The 26,420-nt window shown below is 40.8% G+C and overlaps 2 protein-coding genes across 3 annotated transcripts in view; one reads left to right on the forward strand and one right to left on the reverse strand.

The window, feature by feature from the left end:
- Positions 1-3,124: 3,124 nt before the first annotated feature.
- On the reverse strand, positions 3,125-25,638 carry NOP14 (NOP14 nucleolar protein). Its single transcript, XM_027891392.1, has 18 exons — positions 25,301-25,638; positions 23,086-23,220; positions 22,100-22,241; positions 21,416-21,561; positions 20,849-20,986; positions 19,764-19,886; positions 18,496-18,627; positions 17,024-17,327; positions 15,820-15,950; positions 15,495-15,580; positions 13,870-14,005; positions 11,933-12,034; positions 11,023-11,176; positions 6,973-7,132; positions 5,978-6,125; positions 4,963-5,081; positions 3,670-3,825; positions 3,125-3,433 (listed from the first exon to the last, which is right to left on the reverse strand). Exons 1-18 carry the CDS (start codon positions 25,496-25,498, stop codon positions 3,334-3,336), a joined length of 2,610 nt encoding a protein of 869 aa, XP_027747193.1. The 5' UTR covers positions 25,499-25,638; the 3' UTR covers positions 3,125-3,333.
- Positions 25,639-26,050: 412 nt separating this feature from the next.
- GRK4 (G protein-coupled receptor kinase 4) overlaps positions 26,051-26,420 on the forward strand; it is a 37,799-nt gene continuing 37,429 nt past the window's right edge. For both annotated transcript variants that reach the window (XR_003572067.1, XM_027891391.1), the window contains exon 1: positions 26,051-26,327. Coding sequence is in view for 1 of the 2 variants with exons in the window: in XM_027891391.1 (XP_027747192.1) it covers positions 26,276-26,327 (52 nt within the window). In the remaining variant the exon portion in view is untranslated. The remainder of the gene's footprint in view (positions 26,328-26,420) is intronic.

A 26,420-nucleotide genomic window follows, 5' to 3' on the forward strand; every position in this document is an offset into this window, starting at 1 on the left:
CCCGGCCCGCCCCGGGAGGCTCCGCTGGGAGCGGCGGGGCTGGAGCCCGCACCCAGGGCAGCCCTGCCCGCGCCGATGGACCGCCCCACGCCTCAAACCGCAGCCCTTCCTCCTTCGGGAAGGACACTTTTAAAGACGGAAGACACACTTGCTTCCAGAAGAGAGGGATGTTTTTTTTTCGTTAGTTGCTACATCGCCACGTTACAGCAGCTGCGGGTTTGATAAATAGAAGTTTCATGGTATCTGACCAGGGAAGTTGTAAAAAATGTAACTGTTCCTAAACCAAACCGCTTCCTTAACACTGTAAGTCCGTAGCCCGGAGAACATGAATGTCAGGTTTGATGCTGACAGCAGCACCGAGCACTGTTCCCTTCTCCAGCCGTGCCTGGTGTCCAACTGCCTAATTAAAATGGGAGTAAAATGGCTACCACAGGACTTGAGCACATGTATCACCGCGGGCTTGAATACGAAAGAATCTGCCAGCAAGGTGTATAAAGCAAATGAATAAAGTGTTGAAAATACTTTTGGTTGCCTCCAAGGCAAGGCAGTTGTGTCAGGGGGGTGGATGCGCAGGTATTTGCACTTGGATACAGTTCTTTCACTCAGTGACATCTCTCTGATGGTTCCCCAGCTGATTAGACTTGGAGGAGCTTAGGTAAGCGTAACATCAGGATTAAAATGCTAGTTGGATCAAATAGGGAGCTGCTAGCCTCATGTTTACCTGAGAATTCTATATAGTTGGTTGGGTGTGAGAAATTAAATGTGGCACATTCAGTACATACCCTGAAAACTGAGTGATTATGCCAGGATTGCAGCCCATTTGGAGGCAAACTTCTGCTGTGAGGTGCACCAGACTATGTCGGAATAATCATTTAATGTCTGGAAAATATATGTACATGTATTCTTCTAGCTCCTGCTCATTGTATATAACTGATCAGGTACCATCTGAATTCAGATACATTTAAAAAAACTCCTAAAATCCCAGCTCTTCCTGTTGTTAAACCTACTGGCCCAAAGCTTCAGCAGATCACTGAGCCCAGCTGTGTAACTGCAGTCAACCACATCATACAATCCTGCAGGTAAACACTGCACTGTTCTAGAACCAGACAGGTCATTGCCCACTCCTTCCCAGTCCAAAATATTGCACATCTGAAAGATAATAAGTTTGGTTTCTAGACCGCATTTATAAACACTGGCTTTTTTATTATATCAGTCTTGGTTTTTTACTGAAGTAATGCCTCTTTTACTCTGGCTTTTAGTTTCCTGCTCTGTTGTTAAACAGCAACAGCGTTAGCCCTAATATCAACATTTTTAAGAATTTAATGCCATAGAGAGTCTTCATCTTGGTATTTTAGACTCAGGCAGTGTTCAGATTGCATGAAAAATTTTTGTTTTCCTCTCCTAATTTACTGAAGAAGTTAAAAAAACCCCAAACCTAACCTTTCCCTAAATCAAACCTTTACAAATAACTGGTCATTTTAACTTAACAAGATGGCAAAGCCAATACATTTAAGAATGCAAATGTACCTGCTTAACTTAGGAGACAAACTTGAAGACTAAAAGGAACACATTAGTGGAATGTTTTTAACCCCCTAAATATATAACACATCACAGTCTCAGAGTTACCATAAAGCTGCCCAATGTTCTGTGTCAGAGCTTTTGTTTGTCTTTTCCAAATGCCTACAAGGCACGTGAAGAGGAAAGGAGCCTGAGTTCCTGAGGCTGACCCCAGCCTCTGCACGGAGCTCCATTTTTCCTTCCCAGTAACTCTGCCTGCCGAGCTCAGGAGCAGCCTCAGTGCCTCCAGACAGCAAGGGCTGATGGCCAAAGGTGGAGGCTCACGCTGAGTATGGACACACCACGGCAGCTGAGAACTCCTGCAAGGCATGACTGAGAATATCAGACTGCTTCCAGCTGACAACCAGACCAAACCGCTGAGGAAGCTTTTTATACTGCCATAAATAAGGTAATTTACGCAGTTTCTGGATGAACAGTTTTGTTCTCACCTTATTCTTCACAGTATTCCTCCTATTCAGGGCAGCTATTCTCTGGGACTGCTGATGTTGATGAGCTGCCTGAACTAAGGGCAAAATGGTAGTTTTCCTTTTTTGTTTCTGATGACTTGATTGTATTTGCAGAATAGTTTCTTCCTTTGGTTAATTAAACACAGATTTATAATTGATAACAGATGTGTCAAAAGGCTGGTTAGGATAGGCCCTGTTTCAAGAGCAACACAGAGACAAGACAGTAACTCATAAATATGATTGTATTAAGAGAAGCTTTATGAGAAAGGGTCTGCCAACACTCAAGCTTGTGCAAGCCCTTTGTAGTCCAAATGACCAGACCTTCCTTTCACATAAGAGCAACAATGGCAAAACTATCAGACCATATTCACTAGTAAGCTGAGGCCAGTCAGTCAGGCTTGCTTTCCAAGTCATGTAAACCTACAAAGTGCCCTCAGCTGCTCCTCATCTGGCTCCCCCTCAAGGCCCTTCACCATCTTCATTGCCCCCCTTTGGAGTCTCTCTAATGGCTTAGAGTCCTGCTTATTGTGACACCCCAAACTGCCACAATATTCAAGGTGAGGCTGCCACAGTGCAGAGCAGAGTGGGACAAGGACAATCCCCTCCCTGGCCTGGCTGGTGATGCTTTGCCTGATGCCCCCCAGAACAAGGTTGGCCCTCCTAGCTGTGAGAGCACTGCTGACTCTTTCTTTTGTGTGTTTGGGTTTTTTTTTGTTTGTTGTTTTGTTGTTGTTGTTGAACAGGGCCCTTTCCCAGCATCTCATTCCCCAGTCTGTCCCTACATCCAGGGTTGCCCCATCCCATCCTCTGATCTCTCTTCAGGGCCTCTCTGCCCTCGAGGGAGTGAGTTGACAGCTCCTCCCAGTTTAGTTCTTCAGCAAACTCAGCACCCCTTTGAGTTCTGCATCCAAGTCATTTATGAAGGTGTTGAAGAGAACTGGCCCTAAAATGGAGCCCCACCAGTGACTGGTCCCCAGCCTGATGCACCAAAAGGCTTCTGCTGTACAACTTTTTTTAATGTGTGTGTAGTTCAAGGTAGTCTAAAACCTGGTTACACACATGTCAGACTTCTGATTATTACTAAAATAAATAGAAGCATGCCACCTACAAAAGTGTTATTTTTATTTTCTTAATGAAAAGCTGTGCATTTTCCCAGTAATCAGGTTCCTGTTTTCAGACAGATCTGATGATGTTGTCTCCTCAAAAGAAATGCATCCAAAGAATGCAATTAAAATATATTCAAAAGCCATAGAATTGGGGTATTTTCTATGACAGTAAAACCAAAGTTTTCTGCTGTATACAGTCCCAATTAATTCTTCCATTTTTTCCTTTTCATTGCTTTCCATTCACCTTCCTGTGTAGCAAGGCTACCAAGAAGCTCTTTCACTTTTCTTTTTCTGGCTGAATCTCTGTAAAACAAACAATCAACATATAAAAAAATTCAGAAAGTTTGTATCGGGGAAAATAAGTAAATACAGTAAGAGAATAATTATTAACTCATAAAAAAACCCCACAACTCAAATTTCACCAACACATACTTTAAAAATAAAAACATAGAGAAATGAAACTGGAAAGCTGAAAACACTTCAAATGAACACAGAGCAGAACAGCCCCCAACCTGGTGCTGAAACAACAGCTACATTACCTCTCCATGATTTCTGAAAGCTGCATTCTGGCCAGGAATTGGTTATCCTTCCGAATCTCACGGATGGCTCCTTTAAGTTCACGTTTATGCCTCTGAATCAGCTGCTTTCTCTCTTGCTCCTTCTTGCTGCTTGCCTGCTTTCTCCCAAACTCTAAGCTGGAATGAGAATGAATGTGTGAGCACAGAACACCTGAACAAACCCAACTCATTCATGTTAGAAAGGAGGAAGTTTCTATATGAACACTAACTCAGTATTTTAATTCCTGCAAATTCATGCAAAATAAGGAGCCACCCGATGAACGTACTGGACAAACACTTGCCAGACCTTCTTACTGCACATCGTCATCAGGCCAACAACCAGCAGACAACTTTTACACTTCAATCCCCCATCTACGATCTGCTCTTTGAACAGACTAAAGATGTCTGGAAAAAGATGGAATCTCCCAGTGTATTTTAATTTTTTGCAGATGTTCCCTGTAAATGCACTTTACAGAAAAAGTCTGATCAGTTACTTGGGGATAAGTGTGCATGGTGGAGGAAAGCTGCCCTCTTCAATTACCAGAGTAAAGAAAGCAGACAATTTGTGCCCCTGGAGATAACCAACAAGGCTAAACAAGTCAGCAGCCAACAGGAAGCAGAATTCCTGAATCACAATACTGTTCTATTATCTACAAAACTAAAGTGGTGTTTCTAAAATCTAATTCCAAAACAGAACAGAAAAATGCACATGGTCATTGCAAGCTCTGTAAAAAAGGGGGGGAAAGACCCATTGTTTTTTATCACTGCTACTGTTGGAAGGTTGAAAGCTGCTTGGCTGGGGGAATGAAAGGAGTGGAGCAAGTAAAGGGACATTTCATCTGACTGATGGTTATTACATCTGATGCAGATGGAACAGTCTGCCTTATTTTTGGCACTAAGGTGCAGAAGATCCCTCATCATCCATTCTTACCTTCATATATTTCATATACACATGAACTACTCACTCTTGTTCTTCTGATTTGAGTGCTTGACAGAGCATTCTTTAAATTTGTTGATTTCCTATCAATTATATGGGCAAGAGTTGATTTCCAGTGCTATTTTTGCCCACAGATAAAATCTGCATTTAAAATTCCTATTTCCTTTTCTTTTTTTCCCTTACTACCACCCAAGTAGCTGTCCCCTTGTGAATGATGCAGAAAATCTAGCAGAAAACCAGTTATCTGTTTTGTGTCCCGTTTTCCAAATCCATTTCAGCTTGCCAAAATCTTAATGTTTAAATGCACTTCTCCTCTGCACCCAGTGTTCTTTACTCACACTTTCACAAGTTTAGGTGTATACTGCTTCAATGGTACTGGCTTCTTTTTCTCACAGATCAGCGGGGTATAGTGTTTTACTTTGTTCTCCAGCTCTTTCAGAGCACTGTGATACCATTCCTGAAAGTGCAAAACAAATTACAATTTTAAAACACATCTAAGACACTGTAAGTCACTACTGTACACTGAATCAACAGTAATATTCTCCTCATGTATTCTTTTTCTGGGTGAAGTCACCACTGTTCATTAGGACATTTTGGAAGTCTATTAAATGGTATCATGGACTATAAGAAAGCTCTGCAGATAGTTTCACCTAACAGGAAAAAACAAGACTAAAGCCAGTTTAACTCAGACTCTGCCTTTCAGGGTAATTTTAAGAATGATTATTCTTTTTTTTTTTATTTTGATTGCAAACAATATAGGCCATTTAGCAACATTTATGCAACAAAACACTGCTCTCTAAGGTGATTTTATGATGCCTCTGAGTAGAAGACAATTTTGCTACATTCAGAAGAGACAGATTAAAAATTAGAACCTCACTGCTAGAAAATAAGCAACTGCCATGTTTTAAGCAAGGTAGCTGATCAGGCATATTTACGTTAATTTTACTAAAATAGTTATACATGTTACCTCACCAGTTTGGTACACCTATTTGTTGTACCAAAGTCTTACAGATTCGTCACAAAAGTACAAGAGCAACCAGATGGCTACACTATTCTTATAAATTATGTCACTCATGGAATGCTACATTATTACATGCCAAGTTCTATTCTCTTCAATAGGCATTGATACACAATGAAAAAATAGCTTTTTCTAAACATTCTCTGCTCTTCTTTGGTTTTTCCACAGAAACATCACTACTATTTTCAAACAGCACAAAAGGCAAACTCCTGACTCTTGAAAAACTCTCAGTGATCCTTACACTTGTTTTTTTGTTTGTTTAAGCACAGACCAAGATCCCAGAATTTATTAATAAAACAAACATATCAATTATTTCATTTCCAAGGAATACAGACCTGCATTTTTTCAGGATATTCATTCACTGGCACATGTTGTGTAAGGAGAATTCGGACAGGATGCATTATTTCGTGGAATGATGGTAAAGACTCATAGAGAGCTGCACATTTTTTAATAAGGTCAAAACACAGGGCTAGACATGATAACCTGTTAATGCACAAAAAAAATTAACAATTTCACTTGCAAAAACTGTAATGGATTTTCAAATAAAAGGAACTGAATTAATTAAATTTGGGACTGTTAGCAGAATCTATCATTAAGACTGCTTGATAGAACCAGTGACAGCTAGAAATTGTTATTAATAGAAACAGACTAAAAATATCACCCTTCTAAGCAAATACCCAAGAAATCTATTAGAAACAAACCTTTATGCCAGTGCACTGAGCACAAGCCAGTATTGTGTCTTTGCCACTTATGAGGAGTAAGATTCTTTTATACTTGTTCTAACAGTGTTCTGGTAACAGTTCTGAAGTTCTAAAACTTTGTTGAAACAGAATTAGTAATTTTGGGTTTTCATTTTTCTTTTAGAACTTAACAAAAGGCTTACTCATCCCTGAAGTGAGATATACCATAACACATGCCCAAGGGGAAAAATGAGGCTTAATGCAGTTAATGACCCTGTTTTAATGGTGGTCTTTCTTAATTTCAGTGGTTTACTATTTATGTTCTACTTTCTAACACAATGTTTGTATATACAAACAATTATTTGATTCTGAGGAGCTTGACAGTTCAAAGTACTGAGCACCTCCTGTCTCTACATCATTCTCATCAATTCACAGCTGTACCAAAACCAAATGGAAGGTCTGAGCACTCCAACAAGAGCTCTGCACAATGTCCTGGCAAAAGCCCAGCATATTTTCTGTGCTACAGAGTAGGATCATAAAAAAACACAGCAGAACTACCCACTACTCCTATTTTTACTCCTCGAGAGCACTGTCACTGAGATTATCCAGCAGGTGATCTGGTATTTCTTATGTTCACAGTTCCTACATACCTGATATGATTCATTTCTGTTTTGCTGGTTTCCTTTAATCTGGTCACAATACCCAAGGGCAGACTTTGCTTCTGCCAACTTTCCAGATCCTCCTTATCATGCACCAAAAGCAATTCTAAATTTTTCCCTAGCGGTGTAAATGGATGCACTACAGTATAGCCTGCAAAAACAAGAACAATCATTAAACAAGATCAATCCTAAGCATTCTTTCTGAAGAAAAAGAAGCAACTTATTTTACCTTTTGAATCATATAACCTTAAAAATACTTTTATTAGTATTAAATTTGTCTAAAACAGTTGGAAACAGTGGAGCATTGGTACAATCATAGGTCAGTGCTGTAGCCACAGAATCCAGAGGCAGGGACCAGGAGAACAAAGTACTGCCCCCTACAAGATCAGGTTTGAGACCAAGGAACCTGAATGTGCTCAACACCATGAGACCTGATTCATCCAAGGGTCCTGGGGGAACTGGCAAGATGCAGCTGCTAAACCACTCCCCAGAGTATTTGAGCCACAGTTCCCAGTGATCAGAAAAGGGGAAAAACTGCCTCCCTTTTTAAGAAGGGAAAGAAGGGAGATCCAGGGAACCACAGGCTGGTCAGCCTCACCTCTGTGTCCAGCAATATCATGGAGCAGATGCCCCTGGAAACCACATGAAAACACATGCAAAACAAAGTGGTGACAGCCAACATGGCTTCATTAAGGGCAGATTGTGCCTGACAACTGCGGTGGTCTTCTGGGGCAGGATTAGTGTTGGTGGATAAGGAAAGAGCAACTGATGTCATCTACCTGGATGCGTACAAAGCATTTGACACTGTCCCACATGACATCCTTGTCTCTAGGCTGGAGAGGCCCAGACCTGACAGGTGTCAAACTCGGGATGACTCAGTAGATCAGGAATTTCCAGTCACATCCTGGGCTGCACCAAAAGCAGTGTGGGCTGCAGGGTGAGGGAGGGGATTCTCCCCCTCTAATTCTCTCTCCTGAGACCCCACCTGGGGGAGTGTGTTCAGCTCTGGGACCCCCAGCAAAAGGAGGGCACGGACCTGCTCAAGGGAGTCCAGAGGAAGTGTGGTGATGAGGGGTAACAGTTTTAAACTGACAGAGGGTAGATTTAGATTAGATATAAGTGAGAAATTCTTCCCTAGGAGAGTGGTGAGGCACTGGAATAGGCTACCCAGAGGAGCTGTGGGTGCCCCATCCCTGGAAGTGTTCAAGGCCAGGATGGATGGGGCTTTGAGCAGTCTAGTTTAGTAGAATATATCCCTGCCCTTGGCAGAGGGGTAGAACTAGATGGTGTTTGAGGTCCTTTCCGACTCAAAGCATTCAGTGATTCTTTGAGTCATTCTGTGTGTGGGGAAAGTGAGGACACAAAGGTTCACCTGCCCGGTGGAAAACAGGATGCACAGTTAAACTGCCACTGAGGATGGAGCACTGGATATGCTTAAGAGGACCGGGAAGGTACAGAACTTTCCCAGGGACTTATAAGTACATGCATTTGACCAGAAAGTGGTCAAGAAACACAGTGAGCTGGAGCAGGGAGAGCCCCAAAGCTGCAGTTCATCACTGAGCATCTCCTGTGAGCTCACAGCAGGGCCCCTCAGATACACACTGTAAACTCCTCTCCCACTGCAGCTAAGGAGGAACAGGAAAAACATGGAACACAGAATAGATACTGGAGCAGGGCTTACAGAAACCACTAAAGGATCCCTGTTCTTCCAACCATAAGCTGATATATGAGACTACTTATAGAGCAACACCAAAGAGGCAGCTGAGGAATTTCATGGCTAAGGGACCAAATAATTTGCAGTCTCTGCAATGGACCTTGTTTTTTTTCCTTTGTTTTCCTTATGTCCTGCAAGCTTGCAGTGGAATTTACTAAAAAACTTTTTTCAAACTAAGTTAAGATTATTTACATGCTATGGAACTTGTACATGGCCAAAAGACAGCACAATTAAATGGAGGTTCTTACGGTTTGAGACCCGAAGTTGTGAGAGATTACGACCCACACAGGCTTATGCAAGATGAGGGACCAAGATACGTAAGTTTTATTATCTGCTTTGCTTGGGAGAGGATGGCAGATCTCATTAGCAATTCCATCAGCTAAGGCTATCAACAATGACAACTCCTTCCTGCTCCCTCCACCTACAGCTTTTCTTCTTGCAGGTAATAACTGAGGTTTTTTTAAGTCTAAATCAGACAATCAAACCTTTATGAAACTGTATTACATATATTTTTTCATGTGAGAAATTCATGGATCAAGCTTATAAAATTAAAACAGTGGGAGTTCTAATCTGCTGATTACTTACGGTTAAAACTGAATCCCAAGTTTTTTGGTGTGACAGTGTATCAACATTCCAGAGAAGTACATGTTGGCTCATTTTAAAATACTCTATGCTGATAGCTTAACCATCACAATTCTCAGCAATACTTCCACCATGAATATTTAAAAATGTGATTGGATACCTCAGGAACTTCAAAACATCAACACTGACTGGAAAGTTCAAGGACAACACTGTGCCTCTAATGTTTTTTGTACTGAGCTTTTCCTCACTGCTAGAAGAAATGCAGATTTAACCAGTGCAAAATAATTTACAGAGATACAAAGAAGTATTTTTCAAAAGTAATAATTGATCATCAACTACCACTAAATATTTTTCAAGTTTCTTATCTGGTTTTGCAGAATCCTCCATTTAAACTGTACCAAAAACCTTTGTAGATCAAGTATTCCTAAAAGAGTTCACAAAGGAGAAAATAGTTTAAGTACTACATAACCCACCCACTCCATAACCTCTTCCCACCTCCTTCTAAGAGTTCAGATGTTGGTGCTCTGAGAATCCAGGGCTTAGCTCTGATGCAGCCCAGCTGTGTAACCTTGGCTCACACTTCACAAGAAACTGCTAAGCTGGGAGAAGCAGCTGGGGAAAAGTCTGGAGGGGACAGCCACACAAGAAAATAAAGGTGAAACTGCAGTGCTAAGCTTGCTGAGAAAAGGGATCATGAGTAGCTCAAGAATCCAAAAGAAAAAAAAAGCCAGCATGGAAAGGCACAAAAATCCTGAAAGGAAAAGAAGGGAGCTGCAAAGACTACCATTGCTACTGAAGATGTGCTGGAATACTGACAGAAGCTGAACCTTCCTCATCACTCTGTTAAAACTAGACCTTCAAGTGTCTTATCCAGAGTGACGAAAATATTAATACATAGTCTGTAGCTCATTGAATCCCAGATATCATGTGAGTTTGACAAGTAATTGAATTTTTCACTTGACAATATGATGCCTACAGCGTCTCTTCCCACGTGCTGTGACACTCAGAGTGCCAGTGATTCAAACACAAGAATTAACTTCTATGCTCTGACAAAGTTCCTCATAAATGAATTATTGGCACTGTACTTGTCAACAAAGAAGCCCCAGAATTAGAATAACTTTAAAGACAGAAACTAATCAAAAATAAAAAGTCAGAGAGAAAGACTGGCAAATATAAAAAAGATCATTTTATTCTCCCTGCTGTCTGTGCAAGTTGCTAAGTTTATACACTTCTGTTGCTAATCCTGCTTGTGGGGATAGCTGCCCTCTGTTGCACTACAACAAATCCACGTCAGATAACTAACACTGTGCTCTACTTCTCTCACTTATCTCAGTAACGTGGCTGTTGGATGAAGAGGGAGGATGTCTGCAGCATCAGCTGCTGCCTCACTGTGAAGTTGCAGGGCACTCATCAGGAATCCATTAGGAACCATAAATTTCCAAGTACAGTCCAATCACACGGTATTTAGAATGACAGTATTGCAAAAATACTGCACTGTGGCCAACATGACTTCATTGCCTTTAATAACTTCAGTTCTTTCCTTCCTGCCAACATTAGAGGATCTAGTTCACAAGATGCCCAAGAGTCAAATCAAGGTTGTGTTTGGCTAAACTAGCAGATGATTTTGGCCTTTTGTTAAAAAACAGTGAAATCAGTGTGAAATATTTGTGTTGGAATTTAAAAGATAAACCCTAATACTAAAGTTTACTCTAAAATAAATACTCATTTACTATAAACAAACTCACCCTGGGCCTGTTTTTTGGGCAGAGATATGTGAAGTACTCCAAGAAGGAAATTGATGAGTTCTGGTACGAATCTTCTGGAGAGAGAGACATATTCCAGGAACAAACAGCATACAAACAACCCTTTAATAACATCTTGCAAGGTTGTAATGCGACACTAAAAGAAATAAAAGCACAAAATATTCCTAATCAAAAGGCTATATATCACAACTACAGGATCTCCCCAAAAGATGAAGTATCAATAACTACACTATAAACATTTGAGGTCTGTAAAATTACTCTCTCTGATCTCAGATAAAAACCATAGTGGCTTTCCCTTGCCCTCACTCTCGAGTATGTGCAGAACTAAGACGTTTGTCAGCACTGGTTTAGCCACTAGAAGGTGCTAAACCACAAACAATAAGTTCTTTAGAAATGAACCAAGGAGAAGGCTCGGAGCAACTTATCAGCAACAGAACAATTAGCTCAACAAATATATAAACAGGATATTAGGACAGAAAAATAAGGACATATTTGAGCTCGATGCACTGCATTAGGTACACTTTCGAGGAAAACCAATAGTGCCAATTCGAAAGTAAACAATTTTTCTTAAGTATGAACAAATGCAACATATGAAGGAGAAACCACTAATGACTTCAGATTGCATTCAGTCTGCTCTCTTAGTCCTACGTAATTCACCATAGAAGGGATTCTTGTGTGATAGCTTGAAAAAATGAGTAGACATGGTTTTGTGAGCTGGACTGTACTCTGTAAGGGTATTTTCCTCTTCACTTTTTCTTTCAATTATTAAATTAAACTGCCTTTTCAGTCCATTTCCACTATATACATTAATGCTAATACATATATATTTGGAGTCCTGGGAAAAAATAAGAAAATGGAAGTTCTGTACTGAGGTACAGCATCACAGACATACCTTAGTAAGGAGCTGACTCATGTAGATAAAAGCAGGTGTTACAACCGGATGCCAGAAGTCAGAAGTTGGAAACAGCAGAGATGTAATTTTCAAATAAATAAGCTGATGGCACACAAAACAGAATAAGGTAAAATACAGTTAAGACTTTAATCCCAGGACCTTGACTTCACACATATATAACTTTGAATGAGTAACTGCCAGGGAGTGGTCAAAAATACTACAATATACATAATTTTGAGAAATCTGACATGATACAAAACCTATTTATTGAAACAAAAGGGATTATCCCTTATGGGATATCCATTATAGGTCTAACAGTGCATTAGTTGGGCGAGGCAGCTGAAAGAACAACTGAGGAGGAACTATGCCATCCAACCCCATTTACAGCACAAGAACATCTGGCCCCCTTCAGCCCACCCCAATCACACACCCACAAACACAGGAGCAAGTGGCCACACAGGGCCTGTGACACCTTTCACCAGGTCCTCACCACAGGCAGAAGTGACCAGGACCCTCAGGCACTGCCACACACCCACAAATAACAGCTGCATCCAACAGAACTGTCCAGTGATTAGGCACTTCTGCTGAAGGAGTCTTGCTAAACAAAGAGCTACAAGTGACCTCTCAAGAGCCTCAGGAAGTTAAACATCAGTCTGGAGGTAATTCTGATAATTATCAGAGTGGATATTTACATAGTAACCTAGAAGTAAGTAAAGTCTTATTGTTTCAGCTCTGTTTCTCTCTATGAAGCTTCTGTTGTAAACAAATATTCCCCTGAACTCTTTTGTTTACTAAATGTCACATTCCAAATTTCAGCTTCGCAGTAGGCACATGAAAGGTCAACTAAGATGACCAGTCTGTGGAACATTTATTCAAACAAGTGCTTTGGGAACAGGAAGTGATATAATTCCACTCTAAAAGATAATGATGGCTTGCAACCTGGAGAGGTCCAGTGAAGGGAACGAAAGCCAGAAGTGTGACTGGTGTCATAAGGGTGACAGTGACAAATTAAAAATAGAAGTCAAAAGCTCTCTACAATACATTTCCTGCAAAATCCAAAACATCCTGAATAAAGACTCTTTAAAAGAACTCAATATAAACATTTTCCAAGCCGTAAGAACCAAGTCTTCCAAGCAAACCCTTCAGTCTAGTTTCTTTCAAGAGTCTAATTATTCCATTAGGCAGCAGCAATTCATCAAGCTGAGAGACAGAAAAGTAGCTCCCTTTGAATTAGACTCATGGTCTGTATTTGAAGCTTTTTCTACAACTAAAAAACACTCAGTTTCCATATGCTCCATTCTGGAATTCCCTAACAGCCATTTACCCAGACACTGTAAAAGGAATCTGCTCACATTTAGCATGGCCAGTGAAACTGGGATATTACTAATGTAAGAAGGAAAGACCAGTTCTTTCCAAGTCACTAATTTGGCCATTATCAAATATAAAGCACTAAGAAATGTTGTATTTTCATACCTATAAAAATAGTTTCTTGGTGGGTTTTTTGTTTTCTGTTTGTTTCGTTTGGGTTTGTTTTGTTTCACTTTTTTAAAACATTTGTATTTATGACAATTAAGGAAATCAGGACATAACTGATAAAAATCACTTATCCTAAAACTACCCATTTAAGTTTCATCAGGAAACCAAAGAATTTTCTGCTATGAAACTGCAGTGAAATATCACAGAGTCACATTTCTGTTCTGAAGAACGTGTGTGGGTGATTTGTTTCTCAGAGGTGGGTATTTGTTGTTGTTATGGGGATTTTTGTTACAACTTATCTCCAGAAAAGCCATTTAAAATACTGAGAAACCTAAAAAGTCACAGATGCTAACAATTCACTACATATTTTGAAATTCAAAATAAAATTTAATATCATTCTGCATTTATTGGAAGTTCTGTACTAATGGAAAGAGATTATGCTGGCAAAATGCATTTGTTACCGTGTCTAAACCTGGGAATGTTGCACGGCCTTTGACTTCGATCGCTTCTTCCATATCATGTGCAGCGTCTCGAAGGATAAACTTAACACTGTCACTGGCTGCCTCAGGAAACATCTGGCAAAGATTGTACAATGGCCTATTAACAAGAAATTTAAGTCATAATCAAATTACACCATTGATGTTAATATGATGTTAATAAACCCCTGATTTTTAAGCACCTCATTGCAGCAATAACAAATTCGCCGAGACAAATTATTCTTTTTTTAGAAATAGCCACCTGATATGCAGATAATTATTATGGTAACATTTTAGTTACAGAGATATCTATTTTTCATTGGGCTTTGTCCAATAATCTTTGAGTTGTTGGTTTCTAAATCTTAAATAAAAAATAATTAAAGACTTTAAAATATACTTCCAAATCTCTGCTATGGTTATAACACATCCTTCTGAATCTCCTAACTTTAGATTTTACTGCACTGTGGTATGTTGGCTTATACTAAACAGCCCACTATTCCAAACATTCTTAAGCAATATTAAGGAACATGTAGGGCAGCAATGTGGTTAGCAAAGTTATTACTGAAAACAAGACAGAAACCCCCAAAGTAAGTTAGGTCAGCTCCTGACCTATGGGCAGTGACTACAGGGATATGTAGTCTGGAATCTGCATCTATTTTGTCAGAGTTCTTTCATTATTTTCAGTTAATTTTTTCTGTAGTGATATTAATAAATCTCAGTTCTAGAACCCAACCAAAACATGTTTACCCTGCTGTACAAGCCCCAGCAGGTGGGACAGTATCAGTGGGTCAGTGCTCTCGCTGCCAAGTGCAGCAGAGCAGTAAACGCTAACACTGCACATAACTGATTTTTAAAAACTTATCAACTTTAGCATGGAATGAAAGTGCTGGGACCTACATAAAATAACTCCTTGAAAGAAAGCTGTCTATCCTGCAAAGTCAAGACAGGAATCACAGACTAATTATGCTTGGAAGGGACCTCTGGAGATCACTGGATGCAACCCCTGCTCAAAGCTGGGACAACTTCAAAGATGGCTCAGGTTGCTCTCAGCTTTGTTGAGTTTTGTGTATTCACAGCTTCTCTGGCAAACTCATTTTAACGTTCAGTACCTTTGCTGTGACCTTTTTTTTTTCCTCAAATCTAATTGCAATTTCCCTCGTTGCAGCCCATGTCCATCGATTCTCATCCTTTGCCTGTACCTCTGAGACAAACTTGGCTCTCTTGTCACAGAGTAACTCCCTGTCAGGTATTTGAGGACAACAGTGCCAAACTGACAACTTCCTGCGCACTGTCACTGCAAATCTTAAAATCCTTTACCAGCAGTCTAAACAACATAATATACAAAAGTTTCATGCATCTATGGTATTACTTATCCACTACCCATGAAAAGCATTTTGCTGATCAAAACACACATTCTGAGGTTTTGAAAATATCTTGGTATAACTAACAGGTCAAGCAACATATGAAACAAAACATTGTAAAGATGGAGAGTTATCAGCTGCCAACAAGCCTTAGAGAGTATTTGAGAAAAACAACATTTATGCTTTACTCCAAGTAGCTTTTCTCTTTAAATCATAAAAGGGCAAAAATCCATAGGATTTAATACTTACAGAACCAGTTTGTCAATTGTCCTGAGCTCTGGTAAATCCAGAGTGGCCAACTCTCCAATATACTCCAAAAGGAAGCCAAACAATTTCTGCAAGAGGCATGTTAAAATTATTAGGGTTTTTTTTTTCATTGTACATATTCTTACACAGCACAAAAGAACAGTAATACAGACTTAAAAAATGAAGAACAGTTCGTTGATTCTACTCCTATTCACAGCATAGAAACATCTATGTTCTATACTGCTTCCTGAACACTTACTAAAGTTCACTCTAGAATTCAAAGTTAATTTTAAATAAAACAAAACAAAACAAAACAAAACCTCCATACTTCCAACTTGGCTTTGTTTCCTACTGCAAGGCTTGGATGATTGCACTTCTGAATTCTCTCCAGTATAATAAGCTGTTGTTCTATTGTTCTTCCAGCCAATAAAGACTTAAATGTCTCGTAGGACTCAGGAACTAAAAAATAAAAGAAATGACCAGAAAAAACCCTCAAACTTCACATCTTTAATTCAAGTGAATGCATAACAAAATTTCCAATTTGAAAACATTATTGTTCAGAAAAAAAATACCACACAGGTTTTAAATAATCACCTTTTAAATAATAATCTATCAGCATATATGTAGCATTATATCTATGAACAGAAGTCAGAAAATAAAACCCTGGCATATATTTAGTTTCTTGCAAAAGTTCCACAGCCTAACTGGTTGAGTTAATGACTTTTGAGTTATTTATTAGAATAGCTTTTGAGTTACTAGAATAACTTCTGAGTTATTTTAATGTGACTGCTTTCTGGTTAGAGCAAAACCTGAATGCAATTTAAAAGGCTTTGTGTAATAAGTCATCTCCTTTGGATGGAAAAACACAAGCACTTAAGGAAGTTGTTTGAAAGGTTGTTTAATCTTGCAACAGATATTTTTGTTAGAGAAATCTACACTAGGACAATACTTAGATCCATTATGTACTTAATATTAATGAATGTTTAGTGTACTACTTGAAACTGCCTTCTCCTTCCTGCTAGGCACAGACCCAAACCTAGTCAAACTGTGAGTGTCTCTAACGATACTGTGACGTTACATCACAGGGATTAAATCTGCCTCTTCAAGCATCTTCTGACAAAAATGTTAGTCCAAACGCTTGGGAAAGTAACTTTTTCCTCATTTAAGTACAGATCACAGAATACTGCCCTGGCTTCTCTTAGGCAGAACAGTAGCACTCTGGATTGGATGTGCTGGTTGCCTTCGGAAAGGAGCCTGGATATTTTCATTTCCCTCTCCTGTGTTTATCTTTCAATTCTAAGGCTGCTCAGAGGAGCAGAAACAGCTCTGGGACGAAACAGAGCTGGTTCCTACTGCACAAAGACTGACTAGGGCTGATCACTGGCAGTTACCGGCTACTCTTGGAATAGTAGAGGACAACTATGAAGCAAAACTTCAAGGATGAATGTAAGATCTTACAGGGCAGAGAAAGAGAGTGGTTGTTATAAATCCCCTGAAGACAACAGGTATCTCTGGATCAGTCCTTTGCTTACCAGCAAAAGTATAGGGCAGCTCTGACTTTGCAGCTTCCCTTTTTGGATCTAGTTCCTCCACATTCTGTGATTCATTTTCATTTGTCTTGTGTTTCTTCTCTTCTTTATTCCCTGCAGCTTCTTCTTCACTCTCAAGGTCAGACTCAAGGTCAGAGTGTCCATCTGCAGCATCATCCTCCTCATCTTCACTAGCAGATTCTTCCTCACTTTCTTCTTCATCCTCATTATCTTCTTCCCCACCTTCCTCATCTTCTTCCTCCTCCTCTTTTTCTTCCTCCTCATTTTCAATATTAATTTTTCCATCCTATCAGTAGAGCAAACATGCCAGTTAGAACACTGATTAAGTGATAGCACCTCACCAGAAGCATCATACAAAGCTATCTTAAATACACGTGAAGGGACCAAACAGTGAAGAGCAGCAGCAGGGATTTGAAGGAGAAAACATATATACATACAGATATAAGAATAGTAGGTTATTTCCAAGGGGCTATAAGAAACTGGAAGACTAGAAGGTAGTATATGAAGACTAAAAGAATCAGCACAAAAGAGAAAACTAACAGATGATACAAAAAAGAATTCAACATCCCTTACAGAAACATTCTGGGTTAAAAAATATGTTCCTTCTATGTGTTAAAATATCCTATCATACAAATATTTGTTCCCATCCTCATTTTATTAATCATCAGTCTAAACTCATATTCATGATTTGTATTCTTCCCTTTGAGGACAACAGCAGTTCCCCTGCTACTTGTGTGTAAGAGGATGAGAGGATCAGCACACACACACACATCTGCACCACAGTCAGGGTGACTCACACATCAGCTCTAAGGTTATGTTGTTCTGCCACCTTAATCAAAACTATTTCACAGGGGAAGGGTTCTTTCAGAAACCCACTTATCCTCAGGCTGAAATTTGGTGGAAGCCGTTACCAAATACAGTGGAAGTTCAAAAAATGAGCAGAAGGGTTAAAGCCTCCTCTCAAGCCAGTAGGCCAGCAGTGGAGAAGGCTACTGCAATAGCAGGAATACAGTCAGTAAAGGGACACAACTATTTCCCTCTACTTGACTCTTGTAAGACATCACAGAACACAGTCTCCAGTTTTGGGCCTTGAAATACAATAAAGATATCCATAAATGGCAGTAGTTCAGCAGAAAGCCACCATGGCCACCAGGGTGCTGGGCACCTGCCCTGTGAGGAGAGGCAGAGTTGGGCTTGTTCCACCAGGATACAAAGAGAAATCTTTTCACAGTAGTGAACAGTCAGTGCACACCTCATTCAGTGCACATCTCTGTGCAGCCTCCATTCTTGGAGATTTTCCAAGAACAGATGGGATTCTGAGTAAACTGGTGATTTCATAGTTGACCCTGCTCTGAGCAGGAGGTTGGACTAAATGTCTCCACACAGTTCACTTCCAAACTGCTTTTCCTACCCTCTTTACAGAGCTCTGAAAATTCAGAAACGTTAAACCTTACCTTGTAAGACAGTAACCGTCTGTCATCTTTATCCAGGATAAAGCCATCGGCCAGATCATCAGCTGACACGTGGCTGGGTTTCCTTTGATCTGCCTGCTCATCTATTCCACGCATCCGACGCAGCCGATCTGCCTGTGTTCAACAAGGAATATTGCACACAGATGTGAGCCTTCTACATCAGTCAGCTAACTACACCAAAATGGAAGATCCCTCAGATACCACAGCTAAGGAAATCAAAGAAAGAAAACAGTTAACTGGGATTACTCAAAAAGTTGCTGGAAAAAAACCCAACCAACAACTTGAGAAATTATGGGAAAAAGCTGATGATACCGTATTTTTTTGTGGGGAGTGTAATCTGATAGGAGCACACAGTCAATTGGATTAGCTTATTTGGAAGACTTTAAAATGAGTTTACCTGAAGCATTGTGTTCTCTCCTTTTTAAAAGTATCTGCTTTGCTTAGGGGACATCATTTCTAGAAAATAGAAGCTTCTAAAGCATTTTGTGATTCTGCAGTGTTTGTCTGATTCCTGTACATGTAACAAGCTTGTAGCAAATACAACCATATCCTAAGATTTTTGAGATACAGACTGAGCATCAAACAACATGGTGAGAACAGAAAACATTTAAAAAAAAAAAAAAATCACGCTCTCTGTTCTGCTATCAGATATTGGGCTGCTCTGAGGTGACCTGAAGGTACTGAATTCCCTGCAGTCCTACATGTGTCCCTAGTAAACCAAATCAAAAATTAAAAGAACCAAAAGAGAACCATTTAGCAAATTATTTGATCTTTCCAGAAGACTCAGAGCTCCATGCAATAGAAGTAGCACGCAACATTTCCCAAAAGACTCCTGTTCCTCTGCAAAGCAAAGCTATTTACATGGTACTGCTGGAAGATTCTTGCAACACCAGAAGACAACAATAAAAGACTTGCCAGGGTATTAATTCAACTGCTGTGCAACACAGGACTCCACTGACTTAGAAGCTGCTCTCAACTCTGGATGACTTAAAACATTTAAAGGCAAAGCAAAGTAACATCACATTTGTACTGAAGACAGACTGACTCATTTCATAAACCTCCATAGTCACATATTAAGCCTATGGGGCTTTTTGTTGTAATACCAGATTACAAACACAAACAGAAGATTTCCTGAATTCACCTCCTGATGAATTGCAGTTGAGTACAGCCACTATCAACCTAAGGTCAAGCAATATAAGCAGCCACTCCCAAAAGCAGGCCCCAAAACAATCTCAGCCATAAACGTTTACCTCGAGCTTCTGGAGCCGTGCCTGCTCCTCTTTTGCCAATTCTTCTTCTGTCTTCATCCTTTCTGAAGGCTTTGCTTTCATCTCAAATCCAAGTTCTCGAACAATCATATCGTATTCATCAGGCTAAAGAAATATTTATGTGATTGTTTATTATCTCAAGTTTTATTATTCTGCTTTGCAGCCGCCCCCCTGCCAGACTAACAGCTAAGAAATAAGACTGTCAAGATAAAAGGAAAAGACTGCTCCCAAAGCAGGCTGCAAGAGCATTCAACTCAGTGTTAATGGAATGGAATGAACACTTGAACAGAAATTCTCCTGGAATTCCCCCCTCCTCTACTTCAGTCACGCACTGAGAAATTTAAAAACAGTATCTTAAATAGAAAGTGGTTTACTTACTACTTGAAAAAACTTTAAAATATTGTTTATTAACAAAACACAGAGTAAATCAATAAAAGAGTAATTTGCATTTCACTTTATGCTGTCAGACATGAGCTAAGCCTTTGCTATTTCAGTTACATAGAAGTCCAGCCTAAAGAAATTAAAAAGGGATGCTGATATTCAGTGAATCTCAGCATGCTATGAAACATCTTAAACACAAACCCCAGCATATCAAAATATGAACTTTTGAACTTTTGTACTTTGAGATCAGTTTTAATGTAAGATTGAACTAATTAACTAATCTTATAAAAACTGAATTCTACTGCAAAGCAATAAACAGGAATTCACAATGGTCTGCAAGATATACCAAATTTCTACAAGAAAAAAACCTCAACACAATACCTGTTCTTAGATTTAAACAGTTATTTCCCTTAGTATAAAATACAAATAATAAAAGAAGATACCTAATCAAAAGTAAAATATTTCCACTCCCTTTTTGTAGAGATAGAACCCAATTTACAACAAGGAAATGTCTGCTGTCAAGTATGAGTTGTTTTATCCAAAGAACACCCTGAAGGCACTCAAACCAAGTCAGTGTTCTCAACAATTTTAATTCTTCAAGAAAACCTATTTATCATCCAAACAAGCTGAAGTCAGTAGTGTTGCTCAGCCTGCAGCCTCTCTCAGACTTGGTAATTAAACCTTACCTTGGGTTTTTCTACTTCTTTGTCCTTTCTCTCTGACTTGGGGGGTTTATGGGCCATAAGGGTTTGGATTTCCTTCCAGTCATTGTCAAGTTTTTCTGTGAGTTCTAATGCACTTTCTCTCCGAGTCTGCCTCTCTTGCTAGAAAAACAAAACAAAATCAAATGCAGCAGTAATGTTGGCATGGACATGACACAGCATTCACAGCACAAAACCAAAATGCTGTCTTTAGCAAATGAATAATTTCAGACATTTAACATTTATGAGGTGCAAACGTTCTTTGTAGAAGCAGAAATATTGAGCTATGCTGAATGGTACAAGAGCTGCATACAGAAACCAAATTAGGTGTCAACAGAAGGGGAGATTTGGGGATACAAAAGAATGGCAGAAATTCAAGTCATATCCCAAAATGCCTACAAAGTCAGACAGACTTTACTCAAGGAGCTCAGACTCTTCTCCTAAACACCTCTCTCCTCTGTTTCCTGTGCCACTGCTATTCTATTCTGCAAACACAGGAATTGTGACAGCTTCTTAATCATGTTCGTTTGTACTGCAGTGCTAAAAACTCACCTTTTCTTGTTTAGATTTCGCTATCATCTCTTCTATGAGTTCTTTCCTGGATTTAGGTTTTTCTTCCTCTTCATCTTGCTGCCCACTTGACACTTTTTTACGAAGGAGGCCTCCACCCCCTCCAAAGTGAGCAGCAGTTAATTCAGCTGGGGAAAAAAAGTAGAATGTGAATCCTTTTCAAATCCAAACATGACTGTAGGAGAGCTGCTGCTGGGGCAGTATCTCCCTATTCTTTGTGAATGGGAGCAATTAGAACTATTGAACCAATCATGCATTATTCCCATCCCTACGGAATGCCTGTACCGAAAGAGATTATATTAGACGCATAATTTACACTGACAAACATTTTGTATGAAGTAGGGACATGTTTTTCTAGGTTCAGAGGTACAAGAAAGCAACCAGAAAACTCACACTTCAGACTCTGGCCAAAGGGCTCAAAATACAGGTACCTATTTATGCTGAGAAACTCACAGAGTAAAGAAGCTTGCCAGGTAGGTATGTCCAACTTAACACCTGCCAAAAGCCAGAGAACTGCTCTGTGTGTGGTTAAGAAGTAATCAAATCTGGCTTAAACATTCCCACCAAGTACACAATACTCTTCTTCTCTGAGAGACAGTACTGAACAAGTGATGTACATTCACCAACAACAAAACCAGCAGTGGGACACCAGCTGGCACATCTTACCTGACAGTGCTCCTCTTTCTTCTGTGTCACTGTCACTATCGACAATATCATTGAGTTTCTCAATTTCTGCCAAAGATTGGCCATAGTGAGTCAATTCTTCATCCTCATTAAGATTATAGATGTTCTTCTTTCCATAGTTTTGCTAAGAACAGTAAAACACCCATTAAATATCAAATGATCTTTAGTTCCCAGGCAACAAATTAACACAGCCTGTATTTTTAGTACTAGTTGAGAGGATTCTTATTCCAGTGTTCTGCTGGAACTCAACACTGGAATAACAGCATTACCAGGCCAATACTTTCATTCAAACACATTAAACTTTCAGTGAGGGAGCATCACGTCTCTCTTACACTAATGTAGAAATGGACTAACTCAGGAAACCTAAGAAAGCTTAAGTTCTATCTATATCTGTAACATCAATTTCTAATTACTACATTTCAGTCCTAATGAAACAGACTTAAAGCTATATAAATTATCAGCAGAGTATGATACCACACTACTCAGTTCTGGAGGCTGAGTATGATGAGGCAGAAAGGAGAGTACTGTGCATACAATTCACTTTACAGAACGACAGCAAGTTACAGAGCTCTTCCACTCAGCAAACGAAATGGCTGCTGTTCTCCAGCTGTACTGAAATCTCAAAGCACACTTGACAATTGCTGCCTTTTCTTAATTCAATTCACACATCACAGTAGTAAAAGCAGTTCAAGAAAACCAAGTAATCAGTGAATCTGCTTATAACTGGCTTCCTTGAATGTCAGTGCTCAAAGAAATTTATCCTGCAAAAAGCTGTCTTACAAAACTAGAAATTTCCCACAAAGAAAATCCTTTTTCATAAGTTCCAAACATATAAAATCAAAAATAAAGCATTGTGCTGCAAAATCCTCTGCTAAGGGGGCACTCTCAACCTAAGAAGTCAAGTGTTCCTTGTGGCTTTGTGTTTGGTTTTGTTTTGCTTTTTCTTTTATTCAAGTCCTCTAGTTTACCTGTCTTTCCAAAGCGAACCGTCTGATCATCTTTTCCTCTGGGGTTATATTGGTGTTATATTCACCAAAACGTTTATCTTTAAACACATTTGACTTTTCCCTTTCTTTATATTCTTTCAGCAACGTGTGGGTGCGCTAGAAGGAAAAAGACAAAAGGAGATAAAATTAAAAAACCAAAACCAGAGTAGCTACTTTCTAAGTCAAAGCAAAAAAGGCTCCGTGGTATCCTGTCAGCATAATAAGCTTTATGTTGCCATGGTATCATAAATAATAATTTATCAGAATGCAATGAAAGAGAAGGAAAAATTAATGAGAAAAAAGATGGATCTCTTACACAATATAGTCAGTGTCACTATCTTCTTTTACAAGCTGCCCAGGTGAAGATAAAATATGTTACACTGTATCTCACGTTTATTTTATCCCATCTAAAACCTGTGCCTTTCTGCTAAGGAATTCTGATTTGTCTGAAGCTTAGGAAAGAAAGCATATTATGTTAAAGAAAGCAAAAAAAGCCAGAAAAAGTCAGCTGAACTTTTTTTGGTCTTTTCATCGAGGATATAACAACCCCAAGTGGGTCCATCCCTTTAGCTCTGTGCTTTGCTGTTGAGCACAGGGAGGTCAGGCATCAAGACACTAAAAGAAAGTTTGTCACACCCACACGAGGTGGTTACAATGTGCTCTACTTACGGTACCAGTAAGGAGACAGGTTTACTTTTCAGTGCCAGTCATCTAATTCATGACAAGCATCTGATTCACCTTACTATGGGAAAAAAAAAACCCAATTCTTAAAATGTGATCTAAAACATTCATGAAATTTCCTAAAATGTTGACAAATAGTAACAAAGACTGAAAGGTAGTTTATAATTTCATGCTGAAAATATTATATAGTTTCTAAAAAATAAAATGTTGGCTGTGTTTAGGTTGAAAAAATATCCATCTTTATTGAAAAAAACATTAAATTAATCTTAGGGGAAGTTACTGTTGTCATTCATAATGCCAGGACCTGGCTAAGTGCTGCACCGACGGAAAAGGCTCAGCTTCCTCCCTGAGGCCTCTGCAGCCTCACTGAGCATTCACAACTTTCAGATGCGGCTGTAAATGACACCAAAACTCAGATTTCATCTACTAGTGTGCCAGTTCTACCTTTACTTCTTGCACAAAATATAATTATCATGCAGCTTAAACACGATGTATGTATTTTAATATGTATTTGGATCTTGAAAAGCACTTTCATTTATCAGTTACCCGATTACCTCTCTTATTCATTAAAAAAATCACCTCTCACATGCAAAACGATAAACTATCCATTTTCTTTTGCTGCACTTGTCTTTTCAGTAAGTGCTTTATATCTGTTTGACAACAGAATGTATGTAACATGTCAGAGAGAATCTCAGGGGCACATTTTCAAATTATACTTTTTCCAGCCTTAAGTGAATCTACAGAGGTTTTCTTTGCTGGTTTGTTTGAAGGGCCAGATCACTGAAAAATCCAGTGTTTCACCCAAGGATAAGTTAGGCTGCTGGGATCCCAGATGAAGAGTAGGACACGCTCTCCCTTACACATAACAGCTTTTAGACAGGCAGCTGGTGATGGCAGCAGAGAAAAACAAAGAGGCAATTTTAAAACGGTACAAAGGTGGAAAAAGATTTACTCTTGTTAAGTAAATCTTGAGATTTACTTAAGAGAGCAGAAGACAGATCACCGCATGCTTCTACAACACTATTTAATCACTGAGCAAAAAAGGTTACCCCCATTGTTTCCAGATCAATGGTATTTTCTTTGTATCCACACGTCTCTCCCTGCATTCAGACCTCAGTGCCCTCTCAAGCTTTCACCATTACACCAACACTGCACCATTATCAAGAAGTTTTAACGTCCTATGATCACCAACCCCCCCCAAAGCAATGAACGCTGTGGGCACTCTGATCCTGTATTTGCTCGCCGACAAGTGCCACTGTATTCTGGACGTGGGTAACTTGAAAAGAGAATCATTCCCACACAAGGCATGGGGAAGACTTGTACTCTTAAATCCTGTGGATTGCTCTGGTGGGGCCATTCCCAAAGCTCCCCTTCACCTCCCGAGCAGAAGGAGGTGACCGGACACTCTGGTGCACGACGAAGGTGGTCCCTCATCTCACCTGAAAAGGCTCCAGCCTTATCATCTCCCCACATCCGGAGACGCCATCCTTTCTCCCTGGTTTGGATGTCCTCTTACCTTCTTGATGGCCTTGGACCGTGAGACGCCAGGCAGCCCCACATCATTCTTGGTCTTCCTCCCCAAGATGTCAAACTTCTGCCTGTTGACCTTCACCTCGAAGGGGTTGCTCTTGACCACGGCCATCGCCGACTTCACGGGGCCCTTGTCTGTGGAGGGCCCTGGCACCTTTCTCTTCCTCTTCGCCGCCTTCCCCATCTCTGCTCCGGCTGCCCGTGGCTGAGGGGAGGCAGCGGCTCAGCCCTCACAGAGCGCGGGGGCAGCGCTTGGGGAAGGGGGGTGAGCAAAATGGCGCCAGAGAGGGAAAAACCCCCTGAACTGCCCCTCGGCCTGACCGCTGCCCTCTGGGACAGCTCTCCCAGCCCCCGTGCGAGCCGGGGGGGAGCGGCGGGGAGGCAGGAGGAGAAGGAGAAGGAGCGGCGGGAGCGGCGCGATCCCCACGATCCCCACGATCCCCTCAGCAGGGCCCGGCAGTACCGCACGCGCACCGGCAAAACACCACCTCTCGCGAGAGCCCTGCCGAACAACCGCGATATTTGATGCTCTTCTTTCCTCCCGCTCTGGGACGAGCGCGGGGAAGGTCTGGCGCACTACAAATCCCAGCAGGCAGAGCGCAACACGCGAGAGGGAGATGTTGATGCCGCCGCGCTCTGCCTGCTGGGATTTGTAGTCCAGATAGCGGTAAAGGGGCGGTGGCGGAGCAGCGCGGGGCGGTGCTGCCTGGGGCGGGCGGAGGAGCCATGGCCGGGGCGGGCGGGCGCTGCCCGCTCCCCGCCTCCGCCCTCGGGGAGGGGGAGCCCGGTGCCGGGGCGAGCAGCGGGTGATGGGGAAGAGGCGAGCGCGGCGCTGAGGTCCTGCGGGGCCGGATGAGCCAAGGCTTGGCGCTGCGGCGGTGGCGGGGCTGGAGGAGAGGGCGAAGGAGGCTGTAGGGGCGGCCCCCGCTCCGGCTGCCCTGAGGGGAAGGAGCCCCCGACCATGGAGATCGAGAACATCGTGGCCAACACGGTGCTGCTGAAAGCCCGGGAGGGTGAGAGCCGCGGGGAGGAGAAGCGGGAGGGCGAGGCGGGGCGGGCTGGGGGCGCTCGGCGGGGGAGGAGAAGGGTCTGAGGTGAGGGGGAAA

The sequence above is a fragment of the Empidonax traillii genome, unplaced genomic scaffold (assembly GCF_003031625.1).
Source record: "Empidonax traillii isolate 1590-97213 ecotype Southwest subspecies unplaced genomic scaffold, ASM303162v1 scaffold321:size1084243, whole genome shotgun sequence".
In the NCBI taxonomy this organism is placed as follows: Eukaryota; Metazoa; Chordata; class Aves; order Passeriformes; family Tyrannidae; genus Empidonax; species Empidonax traillii.